Raw genomic sequence first — 22,513 nt, 5'->3', positions numbered from 1 at the left:
CTTTTTAAGAACCATAGGAAGTAGGTTCTATTATTATGCCCATTTTTACAGTTGAGAAAACTGAAGCAAGTAGGTTAAGTGACTTGCCTTGGGTCACATAGCTAGTAAGTATCTGAAGCTGGATTTGAACTCAGATCTGCCTAACCCTAGCTAGGTTCAGTGCTCTCTCTATTGTATCATCAAGCTGCCTATGATGAGGTTGGAAGCCACACTACAGAGAATTAAGATAGGGAGAGGAAAGTAAATGAGGCAGATTATAGAGGTCTTTCTTGGTAAGTTTATCTATAAAAAGGATGAGATATACGAAGATAGCTAGTGGGGTTGGACAGATCAAGGTGGGGCTTTTTTGAGGGTTAAAAGCATATTGATATTAAGGAAGTAATCATTTGACAGGGAGAGATTAAAAATTAGTAAGAGACTAGGGATAATAGAAGAGCAGTCTGCTGAAGAAGACAGGATAGAATGAGATCCCTTATGCATGTGGAATTGTCAACTTTATCAAGAAGAGCCATTTCTTTATGTGAGAGAGGGGTGAAAGTAGGAGAAGATATCTGCGTTATATGACATCAGGAACAGGGAAGGAGATCTTGGTGAATGGCCTCTATTTTTTCAGTGATGAATGAAGTAAGGTTCTTAACTGAGAGGATGAAGAGAAAGGGAGCTTTAGAAGGTTTGAGGAAGAATGAAAATATTTTAAAAGGTTCTTTCATGAGTTGGGATATTGAATCAATTAGGGAGTGTAAAAAGGAGACTACTACAGTGAGGACCCAGTTGAGATTAAGTAACAGATTTACAGTAAACCCAATCAGCTTAGTTTTGTGGTTTTCTCCTGCTTCTTTCATCAGCACAATGAGTAGGATTGAAGGCCTGTGGGTAGAAGGAGAAATCCAAGGTTGAAGCTTAGCAGGGCAAGATCAGCAATAGGATAAGGGTTGGAGGGAAGAGGGCAATGTGGAGTGGAATACAGAGGACAGTACAGTGTTCATCAAGGGCTTGAAATGGAGAAGAGAATAAAGTGTAGCCAGTGTAGAGGTGATGATCTAAGATAGTGGTTCCCAAACTTTTTTGGTCTACCGCCCCCTTTCCAGAAAAAAATATTACTTAGCCCCCTGGAAATTAAATTTTTTTAAAAATTTAATAGCTATTAATAGGAAAGATAAATGCACCTGTGGCCATCACCACCCCCCTGGATCACTGCAGCACCTACCAGGAGGCAGTAGCACCCACTTTGGGAATCACTGATCTAGGACTTACAGGTAGAGGGATCAGTGGTAAGGACAAGAGGTTTGGAGTTGCAAGGTAGAAGTAGATTATAATTATAATCACAACAGATTGTAATCAGATAAGGGAATTTCAGAGTTTATAAACATGGAAGTGTTTCTAAACATCCTTTCATTTCTCTGTTATGTGAATTCTCCCAACCTTACTTATTTACTTTTGGAATTCCTCCCTTATTACTGCCTATACCATATTGTTAGAACTAGCATGAAATCTTAGATTTGGTCTCATAGATGTCTATTCCAATCTATTCCAACTGTCTGCTCAAATGAAGGAAATAACATATCTGATAGAGGGATTGGTAAAGGCCAAATGTAGGAGGTAGAATTTTTGTTGGGACTTAAAGGAAACCAAAGAAGTCAGAAGTCATAGTGGAGGAAGTAGAGCATCCAGGCCTGGGGGTTAGCCAAAGAAAATGCCCAAAGCCAAGAGATGAATTGGAGTAGGGAGAGAGTTGAAGCAGGCAGACCCACTAACAGGCTGTTATAGTAATCCAGTAATGAGGTGATGAATTTCTACACTAGAGTTGTGGTAGTGTCAAGAAGTGAGAAGCACGCATATTCAAGAAGTGTTGCAAAGGTGAGAACAATAAACCTTGGCAACAGGTTGGATATGGAAGGATGAGAGAAGGTGAGGAATCCAGGATAACTCCTGGGTTTTGAGCATGAGGGTCTGGGAGGATGGTGTTGCCATCTATAATAATAGAGAAGTTAGGAAGATGAGAAGGTTTAAGAGGAAAGATAATGAGTTCTGTTTTGGAAATATTGAGTTTAAGATGTCTACTGGATAAGTGTGTACAAGATATCTGAAAATTAATGGGAGATGCAAGATGGGAAGTCAACAGAGAAATTAAGAGCAGAATAGGTAGATTTAAGAATCATTAGCATAAAAATGATAATTAAATCCATGAGAACTGATGAGACCACCAAGCAGTATAGAGGGAGAGGAGGACTCAGTACAGAATCCTGTGAAATGCCTACAGTTAGAGGACATGATCTGGAGGAGAAATCCAGCAAAGGAGATAGAAAAAGCAGTTGGGAAGGAGGAAAACCATCAGAGAGTGGTATCCTGAAAACCTAGAGAGATGAGAATATCAAGGAGAGAAGAATGATCAATATACCTTTCAATGGTTGGAAAGAAGTCAGGGAGAATGTGGATTAGATTTAGCCACTAAGAGGTCATTAATAATTGTAGACAGTAGAAAACCAGCCAGTGGACAGAAAGAGATTGAAAATAAGTGAGAGCGGGATTGAAAATCAAAGGAGGAATCTGTTGGAGTACTTGGTATTGAATAGGATCATTTGAACAAATAAGGGAGTTTGCCTTAGCAAGGAGTAAAGCCACTTTTTCATGTGAGAAGTACAGGAGGAAAGAATTTGAGGGTTAGGAGCTAGGAAAAGAGAATAAGAGAGAGTTCACAGAACATTTTTTCTGTAAAATAAGAGGCAAAATTCTTACCTGAGGGGAGCTATGTGAGAGGTTTGAGGGATAAAAAGTTTAAAAGAGCTGATGAGAAGAGTAGGATAGTGAGTTGATATGAGAGGTATAATGAGATTTCCTAGCAACAGTAAAGGCCCAGTTGAGGTTATGTTGGATAAATTTGTATTGTATTGAATTATTAAGTTAATATATTTTAGAAATTTAGATATAGAACTTTGCTACCCCACTAATATCTTTTAAATATAGAAGATCTAAAGACAGTCCTCCACTGTTTTTGTCTGGATCCTCTGTGGAAGAACATGGACAAGAACTATCATGTTTAAAAAGGCACAGATAGGCAACAAGCAGCCCTTACACTAAAAAAGAAAATGGCCCTGTTTAAGTAAAGGATTTAACATTTACTTATGCTATTTGATACAGTGTTGATATTATCTGAAATTTTGATTCTGCCTCCATGATGTTACCTATCATGCCTGTATATATTGTATCTGCAAATTTGATGAACTTGCTTTCTGTGACCATGTTGAAGGATATGACCAAAGCATCGTATTAGCAACTTCCCTCCAGATCAGTGCTGAGCCATTCTCTGCACACAATTGTTCAACTAGTTTTGAATTTATTTAAGAACACTGTTGGGGAAAGGGCAGAGCAGCCACATGGCTCAGTAGATTGAGAGCCAGACTGGAGGTCCTGGGTTCAAATTTGGCCTCAGACACTTCCTAGGCATTTTACCTAGGACAAGTTACTTAACCTCCACTGCCTAACCTTTACTGCTTTTCTGCTTTGAAATCAATATGCAGTATTGATTCTAAGATGAAAGGTAAGGGTTTATAGAAAAAAAGATAAAAGAACACTATCATTTAGCCCATCCTTTACCATTTTCCTCATAAGGATGTCATGAGAAGTTGTCAAATTTTTGTGCATCAGCTGAGAGAGGATTTATATTTGGCTATGGATTAGATAATTCTCTTATTTCAAAAACAAAAACTGGCCTTTGGTTGTGAAGGTGGGAAATGTGGTGTAGGAATCAGTAAGGAAGATTAGAATAAGGAAAATTATCTTTAGAAAAAGAAACTTAAAATGGACATGGCTTATCCCTTTAATAATGAAAGATTTGTGTATCTTAAGAAGGAGCTGAAAAAATACAACTTATTTTCAGTTTTCTTTGTTATTGGAAGAGGCATAAATTGGCATAAAAAGATATGCATGGATAATGTAGACCCCTTTCCAGCCTCTCATTTTACTTCCTATTCCTACTCAACTTTTTTGAAAGCTACATATGGCAACTGTAGAACTGGTAGTCCTATCTAATTCATACTCCCTTCTCCTACACAAACTCTGTGACTGTCCTTGAAAACAATGGAATGACCAGAAGTTGGAGCAGAACAAAGTAGTAGAAGGCTGTGTTAATAACAAACTAGGTCATCTGCCTTCTGGGGAATCTAGCGCTGGTTATCTCAGTCAATTTGTCTTCAGAAAAGGAGCTTTGTAGTTTCTTGGGACTTGGAAGACAAAGGACCAAAGTCAAGAATCCTTAAGATTTATCTCCAAGGTGACCTTTCCTTCTTGCTTGTCTCTAATCATCCAGCAGTGCCTCTGAAGGGATTTCTTTCTTCTTTCTGCAATGTCCAACTGAAGGGACTTGAAATCATTCTGGCATATAGTAGGTGCTATATAAATGCTTATTCCTTCCCTCTCTCTGTCTTGGTACCTGATTCAGAATGGTCTCATGTCCTACTTTGAGCTCTCATGTTTTAAAGGTGGTGAAGTCATTTAGCAGTCAAGAGTTTGTGCTTAGGGAGAAATGTATATTACAGTTTCCTTCATAAGAAAATAAAGCCCTGGTCACTTATATGGAAAAAAAAAATCTTCCTTTTATGTGACCATTTCCAGGTATTTTGATTTGAAGTCTGAGGACCTGGTTGTGAGTCCTGGCCCTTTAAGTTCTTACCTATATGATACTGGGAAAGTCAGTTAATATCTCTGGTTCTCAATTTCTTTACCTTTAGAATGAGGGTATTCCAACTGCTACTTGCAACCTACAAGTGTTTTTTTACTTAGCTTTTGTAAAAGGGGAATCCTCAGGGTTCAACTGTCTTTGTTCTCTGTTCTAACTTCATCTTTGCAAACTCTCTTTCTAATGTGAATACTTAAGTCTTTTCTTTCTCTCAGGTGAATACTTGAGGGGTCCTCTTTCTACTTCACCTTAAATAAGTATCGTTGGATCATAGATTTGGCACCAAAAGAGGTCTTTCAAACATTCTAAGCCAATCTCATTTTACAGATGAAAAGTAAAATCAGACTGATGGTAGTTAAAATACTTTGTCAAAGGCCACAAGACAGGAATTTGAACCCAAGTTCTCTGACTTCAAGTCTGGCATACTGGCATACATTCAACCTTCCTGTCTAGTTGTGGAAAATGAACAGAGAGACTAGCTGCAGGGTATTAGAGTGCCCAAGAGATTAATTAGGGAGGAATGGAATAGGCTGACCATGATTCCTTACTGTTGTTAGTAAGCAAGAGGGAGATTATTTATTGGTGGGAAGTCTTAGGTTATATGAAGGAAGGAGCCAAAGATGGTTGAGACTGGACCCAGTACATCTAAATTAATAAAAGTTTTCAAGTCAGGCTCCAAGGTTGGAGTTTCATTCACTTACCCACTTATAACAGTTGGGGCTGATTTGTTTGGAAACTTTGTTTTATTTCTCCCCCACTCTTCTACCCCTCCCTTACTGTCCCCGGATTTTAAAACAGCATTAGCCAGAAGTCTTTCTATTTAGGGAGTCCGAGCAGAGGGCTAGTGATTACGCCTGCTCTTATCAGTGTAAGAGCTGGATTGGAGCTTTTAGCAGAGGCAAAACAGAAGTCTGAGGGTTAGGTTCCAGAAACTCAGCTTTTCCTCTTTCCAAGTTGAATCCAGACCTTGTGAAGAAGCTACAGGCGGGCTGGGGTGCCCTTAAGAAAAGGCCCTTCATTGTGTCTCTTCAAAATTCCAGTGTCTGGTACAATTAGCCGAGAATTGGAAAACAAAACTGGAGAAACAAACAGCCCCTGTGCTGGTCCAGGCTAAAGGGATTTTGGGCACAGGCAAAGATAAGTGCAGTGGCTTCAGGGACAAAAGGGGAGGGTTTGGGAATGGAAAGGGGACTCAGAGTTTTAACTGAGTTTTAGGAGAGATATGTTTGGAGTTGATGAGCTGAGCTCTCTTTTGCTGTTGGTACTATTCCTCCCTGACTCCGGTTGAGCTACTTTGGAATGAATAAGGGTGGCAGAGGGAACATTTCCCCTTGTGCATTACTGTGCACTTAGGACTCAAGCTCTCTTGAGTGCTGGGTACAGCAAGAAAAAGGCAGTGTGTGAACTTGGGCCAATTCATTCTTCTTCAGTGTCATCCAGTTACTAACTTCTTGGTTGAAAGAACTTTCAGCTGGTTGCCTTATACTGGACCCTGCTTGAGAAGAAATTACTGATGGAGCAGGATGTTGGGCAAGGTGTAGCCTGTCCCTGACTTTATAGTAGGATATTTAAATTTACCAGTGGGATATTTAAATGAACACTTTCAGAAAAGTATTAGAGAGAAGTCGGCGACAGCTTCACTATCTAATTGATATTTACCTGGCTACAAGGCTCTGCCTTGCAAGGCAGGGGTCACACAAAAGTTGAATCCAGTAGGGGCTGTCTGCCCCTACTTGAACTGGATTAATCACTTCCCAGGAACCTGCCTTTTGTTGTTGTTTCTGTACCCTCATATCATTAGCCTGTATGGAACACTTTTCACTGAATTGCTGCCATTTTTGAATACAAGTCAATTGCCTAGAAGAACTGGACCCTTTTCTTTGGAACCCTGACCCAGGGTAGCACTTCCCCTCTCTGATCTCTAGGGGAGGAGGCCCTTAGGAAGTGGTGGGTGGAGCTGCTTCTCTGAACTGTGTGTCTTTCAACTCAGCCTGGGGTTCCAGCCCTTTTCTGTGGTAGCTGCAGAGGGGCCCAAAGCCAAGAGCTAGAGGTACTTTGTGGATCCCCCATTCTTCATAGCTGTTCGAGTAGGAAGCAACCAGGGGATCATGTGGCCCAATTATCAAGAGGAGAAAGAGTTCAACGCCCACCTGGTATGCCGAATGTGCTGCATGGGTTAGTATCTCAAGCCTTCCCTTCCTCTGTAGGCCTGAAGGTCAGGCATGATCACGGCTTTCCTTTGACTCATAGAATCCTATGATCTTTGAAATCTTCAAGGCTTTGCAGTCTTTGGGCTCATTAAAATATTTCAGTAGTTTGGAGTTCCTGGGGAATTTCTTATGGGAGGAGATGAGAGTGTAGCATGGTGACTGGGCTAGGCACATGGAGAAGATAGACTCTGTGTGTGTGTGTGTGTGTGTGTGTGTGTGTGTGTGTATCTGGGACTAGTTTTTTGTATTTTCGTTATTTTGTTTGTACCAGGAAACCACTGTAACTGTAAGTTACATGGTTCTGAAGCTCTGTGGTATATTTTTAGCAGAAGTAGGTTCCTTATAGTTTATGAATTCACCCTTGGGCGGGCAGAAGGGAGGAGTCTTGGCCTGATGTACTTTGAATGAACCATCCAGGTTTGTTTTTTGGGGATCATTTTTAATCTATTGTCCTTGAGTTTTATAATGGCTGTGTCTGGAGAAGGGAAAAGTTGGAAGGTTGTTTTGGAAGCAAGGATCTGAAGAAAGATTCGGATTGGGGGGAAAGAAGTAAACGCTATAACTTAGATGGTAAAGAACCATATAATGTTAGAGCTGGCAGAGACTCTTCCTTGTTCAGCCTCTTCATTTTTACTAATGGGGAAATAGGCCCAGAGGTATTAGTTGTAGAATCAGAACTAGAATTCCAGAACAATGTTCTTTTCTCCCTAACTGTTGCCTCTTTGAGGCACAAAAAGTTTGTCAACATATATTCTGAGTCTCAAAATCTGAACAGGATTATAGTCCAAAAAGGCAAATTGTCACTGCAAATTAAATCTTCCTGGACTTTTGAAAAGCAGAGATGGTGCTAGATTAATACCTTGGCTTTGTAGTGTCTTGTTCATTTCTTTATTTTGTGAATCATTGTGGTTTCCTTTTTGAGACCTGCTGGAAGGAATCCTCTGTAGCTTTCAATTTAAATATCTTCTCTTCCCCCCCCCCCCCCTTAAATTCAACATGTAGGGACATGTGAAGTAGTTATGGAGCTCTTCAGGACAAGCAAGGGTCTGTTGCTTCTGGTCACTCACCCTGCTTGCCTCCCTCTTCTGAAAATTTATTCATGAAGAACTTTTATGTATTCTTTAGGCAATCTGGCCCAGTTAGCATCTTCCTTTTCTCAGTGCAGAGTTAACAAAATTTTGTTCAAACCCATTCTCTGGAGCCTAGTGACTGGTATCTGCATTGTTAGAATGAGTTTCAGTGCTTTTCCCTGAGGGCTTCTTTATCAACCACCTGAGCTTCTTCTGGGCTTGGGCTGGTAGCAGAAAGCCTGTTCCCTTTCGTGAAAGGAGATTTCCGTGGACATCATCCTAAATGTAGAACAGAGATTTTCTCTGTGACAATGTAGTTGATGGGGCAGCTTGCTCCAAATCTATCTTCTGAGCCTAGACTCAGCCCATACTGGGGTTACCTGGTGATTCAATTTTCAATTATAACAATTGAATGCCTGTTATCTCTGGGTCTCACCTTACCACCCTCACTACCCTACTGAAGTACCTCTCCTTCCTCCCCTCCCCCACACACATTCAAGAACACTTTCTCTTATCTCTGGGAATCCTGGAAGATCCCTAAATAGCTAACTAACTTTTCAAAGGGCATAGATTGCTAAAATTTGTCACATGACCCTCCTCCCACTCCTGATTGTGGTACCTCTCCATTCATGTTATCTAATCTGAGGATCTTTAATTTGTATCATTCCTTAGTTGACTGATCTTTTTAACTTCTCTTAGTGGTTATGCCAAACCTATTCTTTTCTCCTCTAGAGCCTTAGTCCTCTGCTCTTAGCAGCAATCCTTGGCTCCCACTTTGCTGAGAAAATTTGGATGTCTAGTTGGAGCTTCCTTATCTCCTACAGCTTACAGCTCAGAGCTCTCCTATGTCTTCATCCATTATTTTTTAATTTCAGCAGCTCTTCCTGAATTCAATAGCATCCCCTCTGTGTTTTCCTTTAGGAGTTTACCTCATTTTCATATCATCACTCTTTCTCATTTTTAGGTTCTCCTCATATACTGTTTCATTTCTAAACCTTTACTTGATTTCTTCCCTCCCCCACCCTACCCCCCAAGGTGTCTCAAATTATTGTTTTATATTTACCTTCCCTTTCATTGCCTGGCTTCTAGAATCCTGTTTATTCTTTCATTCCCTCATCACCTACTTATTTCTCAGTCTCTAGTAATTTGTCCTCTGACCCTACCACTGAACTGAAACTATTCTATATTTGCTAATGGTCTTTTAAAAAAAAAGTTTTTAATGCTTACATTGTTTTTATAGAATCCATGTGGTTATATGACTATCAAATTATATTAGACACAAATATGGCCTATTAAAATTAACATATTTTCTTTTTATGTATTTTCCAATTTATTCCTACATATTAAACAAGTAATTGAGACAAAGAATAAAAAAGAAAGGAAAAAAATTCATTCAAACCTGTCACATGCAATATTATAATATGGTAGTTATATGATAGTATACACAATATTTCACTCCCATAGTATCCTGTCTTTGCAAAGAAGGCAGTAAAATGCATTCTTTTTAACTTCTTCAGGGCCAAGCTTCTTGAACATTATAATGAATTATACAGGATTCACTTCCTTTTTTTTTGTTATTATTTTCATTTACACTGTTGTGGTCATTATGTGTATTGTTTTCCTAGCTCTTCTTCACTATGCATAAGTCCATATACATCTTCTTATGCTTCTTAATTTTTCATATTCATATTATGGGGCACTGGGTGGCTGGAATGCTGAGACAGAAATCAAGAAGACCAGAGTTCAAATTCAGCTTGAGAACCTTACTAGCTGTATGACCCTGGGCAAATCAGTTAACCTGTTTGCCTCAGTTTCCTCAACTATAAAATGCGAATAATAATAGCATTCACCTACAAGAATTGTTGTGAGTATAAAATGAGATATTATTTATTAAGTGCTTAGCATGATTTTTTCTTTCTCCCTGGTGCAACAATATTTTATTATACTCATGTACCACAATGTGTTTCAACATTCCTCTTTGATCAACACCTACTTTGTTTCTAAATATTTGCTACCACAGAATTGCTGCTTTTAAATATTTTGGTGTGTGTGATAAGTGTCTTTTCGACCTCCTTAGGTTAATGATTATGGACATTTTAGTAACTTTTCCAAAAGCATAGCTATAAATTACTTTACAGGGTGATTGGAATAAAAAAAAAACACTTAAGCATTAAGTCCAGTGGTCTTTTCTTAGTCCTCTCCTCCTCAATTTTGCTACAGCTTTTGATACTGTTAAGTACTCTTCCATCTCTTTTCTTGACTTCTTCAACATTATTCACTCCTGTCAGACTAGTCTTTTTTAATCTCTTATAATTATTATCTTCTGCATTCCTTACATATGCGTCCCATGGACATTTTGCTGGGTCCTCTTTTCTTTCGTCTGCTCCCATGAGTTCAAGTGGCTTCTCTAAGCATATGATTCCCAAACCTACATATCCAACTTGAATTTCTCTCCTGAATTGAAGTTCTGCATCATCAGCTAACATATGTTCTTAGTCAACAGGCATTTTTTTATTCTTTCCTTTTGGAGGGAACTACAAAGTAGCAGGTGGAGGAAGGTAATTCAGAAAGGGATATGGTGGTAAAATTAGGAAAGTCAAAAGCAAAGTGAAGAGAGGAATTAAAGATTGGTGGTCTGAGTTTCTTCAAGGAAGTTCAAGGATGAGCATATCTCTGCAGGATGGAGGGATATTCAGGGTGAGAAGACTATGGGCACTGAGGGAATTATAACTTGCTGATTAGTTGACCTTAACTTGACAATTATACCTCTATACTGATATTCTTAAGTCTTTTTTGTATCATGGATCCTCTTTGGCAGTTTGGTGAAGGTTAATAATAAGGTTTTTAAATCATGAAATAAAATACATAGAGTTACAAAGGAGACCACTTACCACTTATCCTGAAATGTAGTTATCAAAATAATTTCATTTCATTTCTTCTATGGGTTTTTAAGACCTAACTAATATCCCATCTTCTACAAGAAGCTTTCCTTACCTAGCTCTTCTTAGTTCCAGTGTTTCCTCTCAGTTAATTATTTCTTATTTATACTCTATGTAGTTTGTACATATTTGTTTTCTTGTTCTAGCTTCTGTTAGCTTCTGAGCTCCTTGAGGGCAGGAACTGTTTTTTATTTTTCTTTGTTGCTGCACTTAGTGCAGTACCTGGCATATTTTAGGCCCTTAAATGCTATTGACTGATTAACTTAGTGACAAAATCCTAAAAACAAGAAGTTCTAGACTTCCTTTAACTCTCTGTACTGTATTATAGAACATCCTTTTTGTGTTTTTTTTTTTTCCTTCATTCCTTTCACACAGGTGCCATTTAGGATTTCAAAACCCTTCTAGACTTTTTCCATACCTGCCAAAGGAAGTTCTTTCTTCCATTTTTCCCCTCTCCAAACCATTCTTCTCTACTGCTGCCAAAATAAACATCTTAAGGTATCAGACTGATCAAAGGCTCAAACACCTTCAATGACTTCCTATTTTTAGTAGGCTAAAATACAAAGGGCCTACATTTAAGGTCCACCACAATCTGGTTTCTATCTACTTTTCAGATTTATTTCATACTACTTCCAGCCACACAGAACACTCCATCTTTCATCTCCATTCATTCACAGAGACTGTCATCATGCTTAAAATATGCTTCCTTTTCATTTGTCCTCAGAATCCTTAGCTATCTTCAAAGGTCAACTCAAACGCCATTTCTTCTTTGAATACTCCCCCTACCTCTCCTGATGGTATTTGTGTAACAATGCTATTTTTTAAAAGACTGGGTGTCTTTATCTTGTCCAGGTTGGAAGTGCAATGGCTACTTAGGGGCTTGGTTCTACTATTGATTATAGGAATTTTGACCTTCTTCAGCCTGGACTGGTTCTCCTCTCCTTAAGGGAACCTGTGTTCAAGTTTCCCCTCAATGGGGCCTTGACTTTCAGTAGGGGGCAGTGTTGTTATTGAGACTGAACTTAGTGCTTGGTCCACTGTAGCTCAGAACTCCCCAAACTCAAGAGATCTGCCAACCTCAGCCCTCCTGGCAGCAGAGATTACAAGTGATTATAGGTATGACACATAGCTATAATAATATAGTGACAATAATAAGAGATAAGAGCACTGTCTTTGGAGATTTGGGCTTGAATCCAAACTCTGACACTAGCTTGGTCACCTTGGACCATGTCACTAAACCTCATTACTTTATGAAGAAAGGATATCATAAACCACAGAGTGATATAGAAATGTTATTATCCCCATTCTACAAATCTGGAAACAATCTCTGAGTGAAATGATTTATCTATATGTACAGGATTAATCCTAGGTCCTCCAATTCCAAATCCAATGCTCTTTTTACTTTCCCAGCATTTAGCATTGTGCTTGAGGCGGAGTAAGTGCTTAGTAAAGGTCTTTTCATTCATCCATTCACTCATTTATTTAACACTTTTCTATAATGGATCTTTCTTGGTCCTAGTTTAGGAGTTATATATGAAAGCTTGTGTTAAGCCTCAGCTTTCTTGGTTAGAGAAAAGTCTTTGCTTCTCTCCTTGTAAACATTGTTGCTTTATATCCTGATCATTTAAATTTTTCTGCTGATTTATTGATATCTCATCCCTGAGAGCTGTAATATTCTTTTATCCTGCTATTCAAATCTGGAGGGAACCAATGTGGCTGAAATATAGAATTGTCCAATTTAGGGGCTATCTGTTCTTTATAATCCTCTTCCAAGGACTTATGGTAAAGGACTGATTTTTAGGAAGTTGAAATCAATAGCACAGTGATAGTTGCCAGTAGTAAGCATATCCTTGTTTAGACTTCTAGTATTTCTTCCCAAGATGAACTGGAGTTCTTTGTGCTGGAGAATGACTGGTTGGGATGTGTTTCTCCAGTACATTATCCTCACAGAAAGAGAACAGCTGGGGTTCTAACAGATAATGGAATTAAAAGAGGACTTGAGGATCCTAGGAATATGGTCAGCCCAAAGGAAATTAGACAAAGAACTTATAAGAAGCTTCATGAGCTCTACCTTTCTTTTTAAATTGTCCTTCAGTTACTACCATGTTAAACTGGAGAATACTCCCCAAAAGCAGGCAAAACCAAAAAATGTAGTAGAGAGAAAAACACTACACAGGTCTTGATGTTTCTTTGTATATTGAAATGTTTATGTTTGTTGATTGAAGAAGGTTTAAAATAATAATCGTTCGGTTTGGGTCTTTAGGGGAATTATATATTTGGAAGTCAAAGTCTTAGTTTAGCCACTGACACATCTTGTATTGCTCATATATTTGGGGAAAAGATAATTAATGAAAAATTGGTAGGTGAATATTGTTGGTCTCTATGCATTAAGAAATAGAAATAAAAATAAAAATCTGAAGGAGTTGTTTCTATTACAATAATACCACCCTTCTTTAAAAAAATTCTTTTGTTTGTATAATTTCATTTGATCCATGATTGTTAATGCTGAATCTGTACCAGATTTGCAGGGTGTTCCTGTACACACTGCATATATAATGCTGTGTGAATATAATCTGGGTCAAAAAGATGTAAAATTAGATCCCTCCCTCAAGGGATCTGTTCTCTCACAAAGAGAACACATCAAAAGTTAATCATATGGGGACAGCTAGGTAGCTCAGTGGATGGAGAGTCTGGCCTAGAGATGGGAGGTCCTAAGTTTAAACCTGGCCTCAGACACTTCCCAGCTGTGTGACCCTGGGCAAGTCACTTGACCCCCATTTCCTAGCCTTTACCACTCTTCTGCCTTGGAGCCAATACACAGTATTGACTCCAAGACGGAAAGTAAGGGTTAAAAAAAAGTTAATCACATACTACTTAGTATTATTATTACTTAATTGCCAAAGGAGTTGGCATGTAACATATACATAGTATATCCATATACATAATAAGCACTATAGGAGCCTATGGAAACAAAACCTTTTTTGAGGTGGAATGATCAGTAAAGACTGGGCATTAGGAGACCTGATTTCTAATTCTAGCTCTACAACTAGTCTTTGCTATATGACAAAAACTTTAGGTAGATCAGTTCACTTTTGGGCCTTAGTTTCCTCATCTATAAAATCTGATAGCTTCTAAAGTTCCTTTCATCTTTTAAAATACCATTTTATGCTAATTACTTTGGCTTCATGGAGACTAGTCTTAAGTTGAGTGGTAAAAGAAGAATGATAATAATAGTTAGTGTGTATTTCAATAGTATTTTAAGTTTTACCAAGTGATTTATATAGGTTATTTTCACAACAACTCTGAGACTGATACTATTATTATTATTATTTAGGAGGTGAGTAAACTGATGATAAAAGAGATTAATAATTTGACTAGAATAACAGCATTTAAGGCAGGATTCAAATTCAAGTCCTTCTAACTCTAAATCCAGCATTTTCCCTATATTGCATGGCTTCAGATGAAATTTAGGTAGATGGAAAAGAGAACAGAGGATATTTTCTTTCATTTTAAAATTAAAAATTTTTTTCAGGGGGCAGCTGGGTAGCTCAGTGGATTGAGAGCCAGGCCTAGAGACGGGAGGTCCTAGGTTCAAACCCGGCCTCAGACACTTCCCAGCTGTGTGACCCTGGGCAAGTCACTTGACCCCCATTGCCTACCCTTACCGCTCCTCTGCCTTGGAGCCAATACACAGTATTGACTCCAAGACGGAAGGTAAGGGTTTAAAAAAAAAATTTTTTTTTCAATTACATTTAGAAACAATTTTTAAAAATTGTTTTCTGACATTTTGTGATTCTCATTCTCTCCCTCTTCCCTACTTCTAGAGGTGGCAAATAGTCTGATATAGATTATGCCTGTGCTTTCATGTAATATATATTTCTGTATTCTTCATGCCATGACAGAAGACACATATCACACATACAGTTTTTTACTGTATGAAGGAAATAAAGTGAAAGATGGCATGCATTGATCTGCAACCAGACTCCAATTCCTTCTTTGATTGTGGATTGCTGATTATACAAAGTTCTGCTCATTTCACTTCGTATCAGTTCATATGTCTTTCCAGATTTTGCTGCACTCATCCTGTTCATCATTTCTTATGGCCTAATAGTATTCCATTATAATTATATACTGTATAACTTGTTCAGCCATTCTCCAGTTGATGGATACCCCCTCAGTTTCCAGTTCTTTGCCATTACAAAAAGAGTTGCTAAAAATATCTTGGTACAAATAGTTCCTTTCCCCTGTCTCTGATCTTTTTGGGATTCAAACCCAGCAGTAGTATTACTGAGTCAAAGAGTATGCATAGTATTGTGGTCCTTTGGGCTTGGGTCCATATTGCTCTCCAGAAAGATCGTATCGGTTTACAGTTCTACTAACAGCACATTATTATCCCAGTCTTCCCACATCCATGAAGAGGATTTTTTCAAGGGGGATGGGAATTAACATGAGCAAAGACAGAAAGGCAAGAATGAATAAGTTATATTTGGGGAACAATGAATGAATGGAACATGGATAATTCTTGAGTATAATATTTTACTCTCTTGTTCATCCAAGATTCAAACTGGAAAAGTAATTTTAAAAAATAACTTTTAAAAAGCATATTATAGCTATTTTGAAGGTCTTGAATAGGCTAAGAACTTTGAACTTTATCCTATGAGTGGTATATTGAAAATTTTCTTACAATTGAAAAAATACAATTAAAATTGTTTAAAGAAAATTAAAATCCTGTACGGAGTATGTTGGATCTGTAAGAAAATAGAATCAGGCTAACCAGTTAGGAGTAACCTACTAAAATAATCTAGGAATGAAGTGTTTGAGAACTTGGTGAAGCAGGGAATGGAAATAAGGAAAAGAAAAAAGGAAGAATTGATAGAAGTTGATTGAATGTAGACTAAGGAAAGGAATGAATCAAAGATGACTCCAGTGACTCAATGTCTGGAATAATTAACAAAAAGATAGAAATCACAAAAAGGAGCTAGTTTGAGGGAAAGCAAGAGATTAATTTTGTTTAGAACATATTGAGGGGCAACTGGGTGGCTCAGTGGATTGAGAGCCAGGCCTAGAGACGAGAGGTCCTAGGTTCAAATGTGGCCTTAGACACTTACTAGCTCTGTGTGACCCTGGGCAAGTCCCTTAACCCCCATTGCCTTGCCCTTACCACTCTTCTGCCTTGGAGTCAATACACAGTATTGACTCCAAGACAGAAGGTAAGGGTTTATTTAAAAAAACAAAATTTTTTAAAGAATATATTGAGTGAAATGATAGATATATGGATACAGGGGACTAGACTTTTGAAAGTTAGATCGTGTGAGAGAGATTTGAGTTTGAGAGTCATTAACATAGAAATAATGTTGGAACAAATGTATGGATTATTTCTTTGAAGGAAAGAGTGGAGAGAGAGAGAGAGAGAGAGAGAGAGAGAGAGAGAGAGAGAGAGAGAGAGAGAGAGAGAGAGAGAGAGAGAGCGCGAGCCTGTTAATCATTAACCAACCAACCCTTGGAAGAATCCCTATGTGGATCAGTCATGAAACATTTATTAAGCACCTTCTCTGTGTGCTAGGTCAGTGGAGTGGAAGGAGAGAAAGAACCATGAAATAAAATAGGGTTGATACCATGGATGTTCAAATCGTGAGCCAGATCTTTCTTGAAATCTTTTTATCTTTAGAGGTTGTAGGTAATCAGTACTGATGCTTTGGAAGCAAATTAAGGGAGCATAGAATAGTTTACCTGTCAGATCCATGGATAAGGGAAGAATTTAGGATCAAAATTAGACCATGATGTAAAATGGATAATTCTGAGTAAAATTTAAAAGGTTTGCACAAACAAAACCAGTGCAACCAAGATTAAAAGCTGGGGAAAAAAACTTCACAAGTGTCTCTGATAGAAACCTCATTTCACAATTATATAGAGAACTTGAGTCAAATTTATAAGAATAGAAGTTAATCCTCAATAGTCAAAGGATATAAAGAGGCAGTTTTCAGATGAATTAATCAAAGCTATCTATAATCATGAAAAAATACTCTAAATCACATATATACATATCCATATATAGTAGCTTTCCCAGTGGCATGGGACAGGTAGGTGGTACAGTGAATAAAACACCAAACCTAGAGTCAAGAAGATGTGTTCAAATCTAGCCTCGGATACTTAACTAGCTGTGTGAATCTGGGCAAATCACTTAAGCACTATTTGCTTCAGTTTCTCATCTATAAAATGGGGAAACACTGGAGAAGGAAATGGCAAACCACTCCAGAGTCTTTGCCAAGAAAACCCCACGGATGAAGGTCTATGAGATCATTTAGAGTCATACACAACTGAACAATAATCTCAGCTGTATGTAAGTTTCTTGAAGGCGAGGAGTGCTTTATTTTTGTCTTTGTATATCCCCAATGCCTACCAATAGTGCCTTGCACATAAATAATTAATAGTTGTTGAATGGAATTGATTGTCATTGTGAGTAGCCCTTAGATGAGACTTCATGGTGCATGTTGGCAAAATGACCATCATTTTATATGTCCAAACCTGATTAGTCTCAAATGTAGAGGGTTTTTTTATGATGATAAAAGTACATGTTAGGCTAGTCATCCCTTAGAGTCAGAGGAGTCAGAAAGGAAAATTTCCATGATGCCAGAACACCGAATAATTTTTGAAGCTCTTAATATCTTCTGAGTATACAAGTTGTTCCTCAGACTGCCTTGTTCTTGACAGAATCCAACCCTATCAACATTTCTGAGAAAACTGGGGCATGGACCAGTATAGATGTGATTAGATTTTTACCTGGATAATATTAACCAAATAATCTTTGTGTGTTTTTTTAACAGATGAACGAGACCGTGTACAAAAGAAAACATTCACCAAATGGGTCAACAAGCATTTAATGAAGGTCAGTCTTTTATACCTGCTACTCTGATCATTGTTTCTATGGCAGCTATATATTCTCTCTTTTTTTTTTTTTAAACCTTCACTTTTCATCTTTGGTTCAGTCCTGTGTATTGATTGGTTCTGAGGTGGAAGAGTGGTAAGGGCTAGGCAGTAGGTGTTGAGTGACTTGCCCAGGGTCACATGGCTTAGAATTGTCTGAAGCCAAATTTGAACCCAGGACCTCCCATCTCTGGACCTGCCTCTCAATCCATGGAGCCATCTAGCTGCCCCTATATATTCCCTTTCAACTCTTTATTTCTACCCTGTTATTCTGAATGGAGTGTTCCAAATGGAGTATTTATTGTCTTCCTCCAGGAATCATAACAGTGATAACACTATACTTTTGTATAGTGCTTCATAATTTATATATTGTTACTCATACCTCATATTTGCTTTGATCCTCACTATTCTATTGTAAGATAGAAAAGAAGGGTATTCTTATTATCTTTATCTTACAAATGAAGAAACAGGCTCATTGAATTTAAGTGGAGTCACGTGACTAGTAAGTGGTAAACTGGAACCTTCAGAAAACAGATCTGGTATTGCCTTTTGACTCACATGCTCAATTTGGTGCTTCTTTCTGTAGTAGGCTGCCCTGGTAATTAGGATAATATAATGTACTATTGGAGAACCAGGATTTTTATATCAGAGTTATGAGTTTGATCCTGAGCCACCAAATAAGAACTCCATAGCCATGTCCTATGAGCTTGATGTACTGCCTTGGACTTCTAGGAGAACTTAAGATATCCTACCTTATTTCAGGCTTTCTCTATGAGTCTTTTATAGTTGAATTTAAATACTGTGGCTCACCACTGCTCAGCTGTAGCTGGTGTTGCCTGGTGGCTCCAAGCTTTGGTATTGTATAGTAAGAGAAATCTGTAGAAGAGAGGCACTAGGGGAACACACCATAGCATTGTTAGGAATGGGACATCAGCCAAGCTTTTGCTTAAGTCCTTATTAGTTTCTCTCCTTCCTCTTTCAAGTCCTGATTCAAGTAGCCATTTTCCACTGTGAGTCCTTTGACAGATACTAGATCATAGATTTAGAGTTGAAAGAAGGAACCTTAGAGATCATTTAATCCAAACACTTACATCTTTCTTTTTTTCCAAGCCCTTACCTTCTGTTTTAGTGTCAGTTTAGACAGAATAATGGCAAGGGGCAAATGGGGTTAAGTAACTTGCTCAAGGTCACACAGCTAGAAAATGTCTTGGGCCAGATTTGAATCATGTCCTCCCAACTCCAAGCCTGGCTTTCTATCCGTTGAGCTATTTAGCTGCCCTTCCAAACACTTCATCTTACAAACGAAGAAACTGAGGCCTATAGAGATTAAGGGATATGCTGTATGTTTATACAAGTGACAGAGATAGGAATTGAGCCCAAGTATTCTGACTCCAAGTCTAGTGTCCTTTTTACTAAACCAATGATGGGCAAACTACGGCCTGTGGGCCAGATTGGGGGGGGGGGGCTGAAATGTTCTATCTGGCTGCGAGACATTATTCCTAATTTGGTGAATACAGTGAGTAGGATTCAATACAATGAAACTTTGAAAAGAGTTGCCTTAGAAACAGACTGACAGATGAGCATTTCCTTTGGCCTCCTCTTTAAAAAGTTTGCCCATCACTATACTAAACCATGCTGCCTCTTTTCTGAATGGGATGCAATGACTGTCTTTTACAGAGCTTTAAGTTTTACAGAGTGCTTTAGAAATATTATCTCATTTTTTCCCCACTATAATCCTTAGAGACAGGCACTATTATCTACATTATTTTATAGATGAAGACACCAAATCAGGCTGAGATTAAGTGACTTGCGGAAGCTCACAAAGCTAGTATCTAAGGTCAGAATTAAACTCAAGACTCCTAACTCCAGACTAGTGCTTTGTCATTGTACCAGATTTGAATTCACAAAATTTCCTGACTCTAGGCTTTATCCACTATACACCTAGCTGCCCTTAAGGAGTTTGTCTTCTACTAGAGAATTTAATCTATGTAAAGATAAATAAATATAAAGGATATTAAGAGTAGTTTTAGGAAGGAAAATATTTATAACTAGCAGAATCTGGGAAGGCTGGGGATAGGAGATATGGTGCCTGCCATCAGTCTTAAGGAGAGCTAAGGATTTTAGAAGGTAGAAATGAGGAGAGGGACAACATTTCAGACATGAGGAAATAGCAAGTAGAAATTTTAAGAAGTGGCATATGCAAAGTCTTGGGTATAGAACAACACTAGTTTAGCCCGAAAATAGAATGCATGGAGGGTAATAATGTGGAGTCTGGAAAAGTAGGCTAGATGTGACAGACTTAAATGTCCAGCAGGTGTTTGTCTTTTCTCTAGAGGAAATAGCACAGCTCTTTGAGCAGGGGTTTACCTGCCCTTTATGACTGATTATTAGTTTGCCAGCTGTGGAAAGGATAAATTGGAGAAGAGGAAGAAGGACCCTTTGCAGTAGTCCAAGTGAGAGGCAATAAGGGCCATTCTAGCAGGGGTTATGATGTGAGCAACCGTGGCTATAGAATTGGCAAGACTTTACAGTTAATTGGTTATGAAAAATGAAGAGGAATAGAATCAAGAATGACTCTGAGGTGGCAAGCTTAAGAGACTGAAAGGATGGTGATACTCTTGACAGAATTAGAAATTTTAAAAGGTAGATTTAAGGGGAATGATGATATAACTCTGTAAAGTTTACAAAGAGTTTTACACACGTAAAGGATCATTTGATCCTTATCACAACACAGTTGAGGTATTATTATTATTATTTACCTTTTTCAGATAAGGAAACTGAGGCTGAGAGGTTAATAAGTGACTTACAGGTAGCCCCTTGGCTTAGAGTAAGTGTCTGAGGCTGGATTCAAAGGGTATATAATTAAATATGACATAGGGTAGAATGGATTAAGGCCAAAGGAGAAAATTTGAGAAAGGAAGTAAAGGTAACCTGCCTGGGAGAGGTCCAAGAAGACTTCATAGAAGATGGCATCTGCAATGGGCTTTGGAAGGAGGAAAGAAGAGAGAAGGACTTGGAGAGGTAGAGATAGGGTGGAGGTGTCTTTTGTCTTTCTGAAAGATGGTCTGAATAAAGGCAAAGAGATAAGAAAAGGTGTAAGAACAGGAAATTGGAAGCTGGCCAGTTTGACTGAAACCTGATATGCAAGAAAAAGAGGAGAGTAAAATAATGTTGTGCAGGTAGGTTGGAGCTACATTGTGGAGGCCATTGAATGCCAAAGCATTTTAAACTTTATTCCATGGACAATTGAAAGCCATTGAAAAAAATTTGTGAGTGGAGAAATGACATGATCCGAGCATAGTTGTTAGAATAGTAGTGTGGCATGTGGATTGTAGCAATGGATAGACTAAAGTCAGGAAGACTAGTTAAAAGGCTGTTGAAAGGGGGCAGCTGGGTAGCTCAGTGGAGTGAGAGTCAGGCCTAGAGACAGGAGGTCCTAGGTTCAAACTTGGCTTCAGCCACTTCCCAGCTGTGTGACCCTGGGCAAGTCACTTGACCCCCATTGCCCACCCTTACCAATCTTCCACCTATGAGACAATACACCGAAGTACAAGGGTTTAAAAAAAAAAAAAGGCTGTTGAAAAAGACTAGGTGAGAAGAGATGAGGACTAGAAGTTTGGTGGTCACAATGGGAGTGGATGGAGCAACTTATATGTCACACAGTAGATAGTCACCTTGAGTGAGCTCTACAATTGTATTTCTTACCAAATTTTCACAGAACTGTCCTAGGTAGCCACATTGTATTGAGTATTCAAAAACTTTTAGAGGCCCAACTTATGACTCCCTTCCTGTGCAGACCCTACATACACTCCTACCTGCCCTTATACTCTGGTTCTTCCTAGTTAAGACTCTTTATAGGGTTACTCAAATACATTTCACTTAATCTTAAGATCTGAGCAATGGGTAGCTGTGAATTGACTTTTTTCCTTGCAGAGAAAACTGGCCAAGGAATTAAGACATTTAGGTAATCTTATCCTAGTATTTCATTGTGGAAAAACATTGAGCATAATGGAAAGAGCTTTGGACCAGAAAGAGAGATCTGAGTTCTCTACATGGTAGTTGTGTGCCCATAAACAAGTCATTTAACCCCACAAGCTTCAATTTCTTCTCCTTCCTGTAAAATGGAGAAAGTAGTACTTATACTACCTACTTTACAATATTTTTGTGAAGAAAATGCTTTGGGAACTATAAAACATGATGGAAATGAACTATTATTAAAGTAGCATTTTGTCATCTTGTTAGTACATAGTCTAAGGATTAAACTTGAGCTTTACTTCCAAATGGTAAAATTCTTCTACCATTTGGTCATCTATAAATCCTGAAATCTGCCTGAGTCTAGCTCTTTAAAAAAACCTCACACATTCAGAAATCCACTCTTTTTATTGCCCCTCTGCTCTCTCTTTTTTTGTTGGGTGGAGCTAAATGTTTTTTCACCTTTTCTTGCCTTTCTCTCCTGGCCTTTTACCTTAATCCCCAGAGTTGAGTTTAATGCAGATTGAACTATTTCAGCTGAGGCTCTGACCTCACTTAACAGCCACCTCCTTTTTTGACTTTCCTAAATAGAAACTTTTTTAGATTAGTTGTCCTACATAGATTTAAGAAAGCCACATGGCAGGGTTCCCATTTCTCCTTACAAGATCCAAGCAAATATTCAAACCAAGTTAGAATTCCAACCTTTGTAATGTTAATATTAAA

General features: G+C 38.3%; 1 protein-coding gene across 1 annotated transcript in view; it reads left to right on the top strand.

Annotated features, from left to right (window-relative positions):
* Positions 1-22,513, top strand: part of MACF1 (microtubule actin crosslinking factor 1) — a 422,428-nt gene that overhangs the window by 133,989 nt on the left and 265,926 nt on the right. The window contains exon 2 of the mRNA XM_044668040.1: positions 17,719-17,780. Coding sequence (XP_044523975.1) covers positions 17,719-17,780 — 62 coding nt within the window. The remainder of the gene's footprint in view (positions 1-17,718; positions 17,781-22,513) is intronic.

The sequence above is a fragment of the Gracilinanus agilis genome, chromosome 3, assembly GCF_016433145.1.
Source record: "Gracilinanus agilis isolate LMUSP501 chromosome 3, AgileGrace, whole genome shotgun sequence".
NCBI classification, from domain to species: Eukaryota; Metazoa; Chordata; class Mammalia; order Didelphimorphia; family Didelphidae; genus Gracilinanus; species Gracilinanus agilis.
The sequence above is the reverse complement of the archived record's forward strand: the minus strand, read 5'-3'. Positions and strand labels throughout refer to the sequence as shown.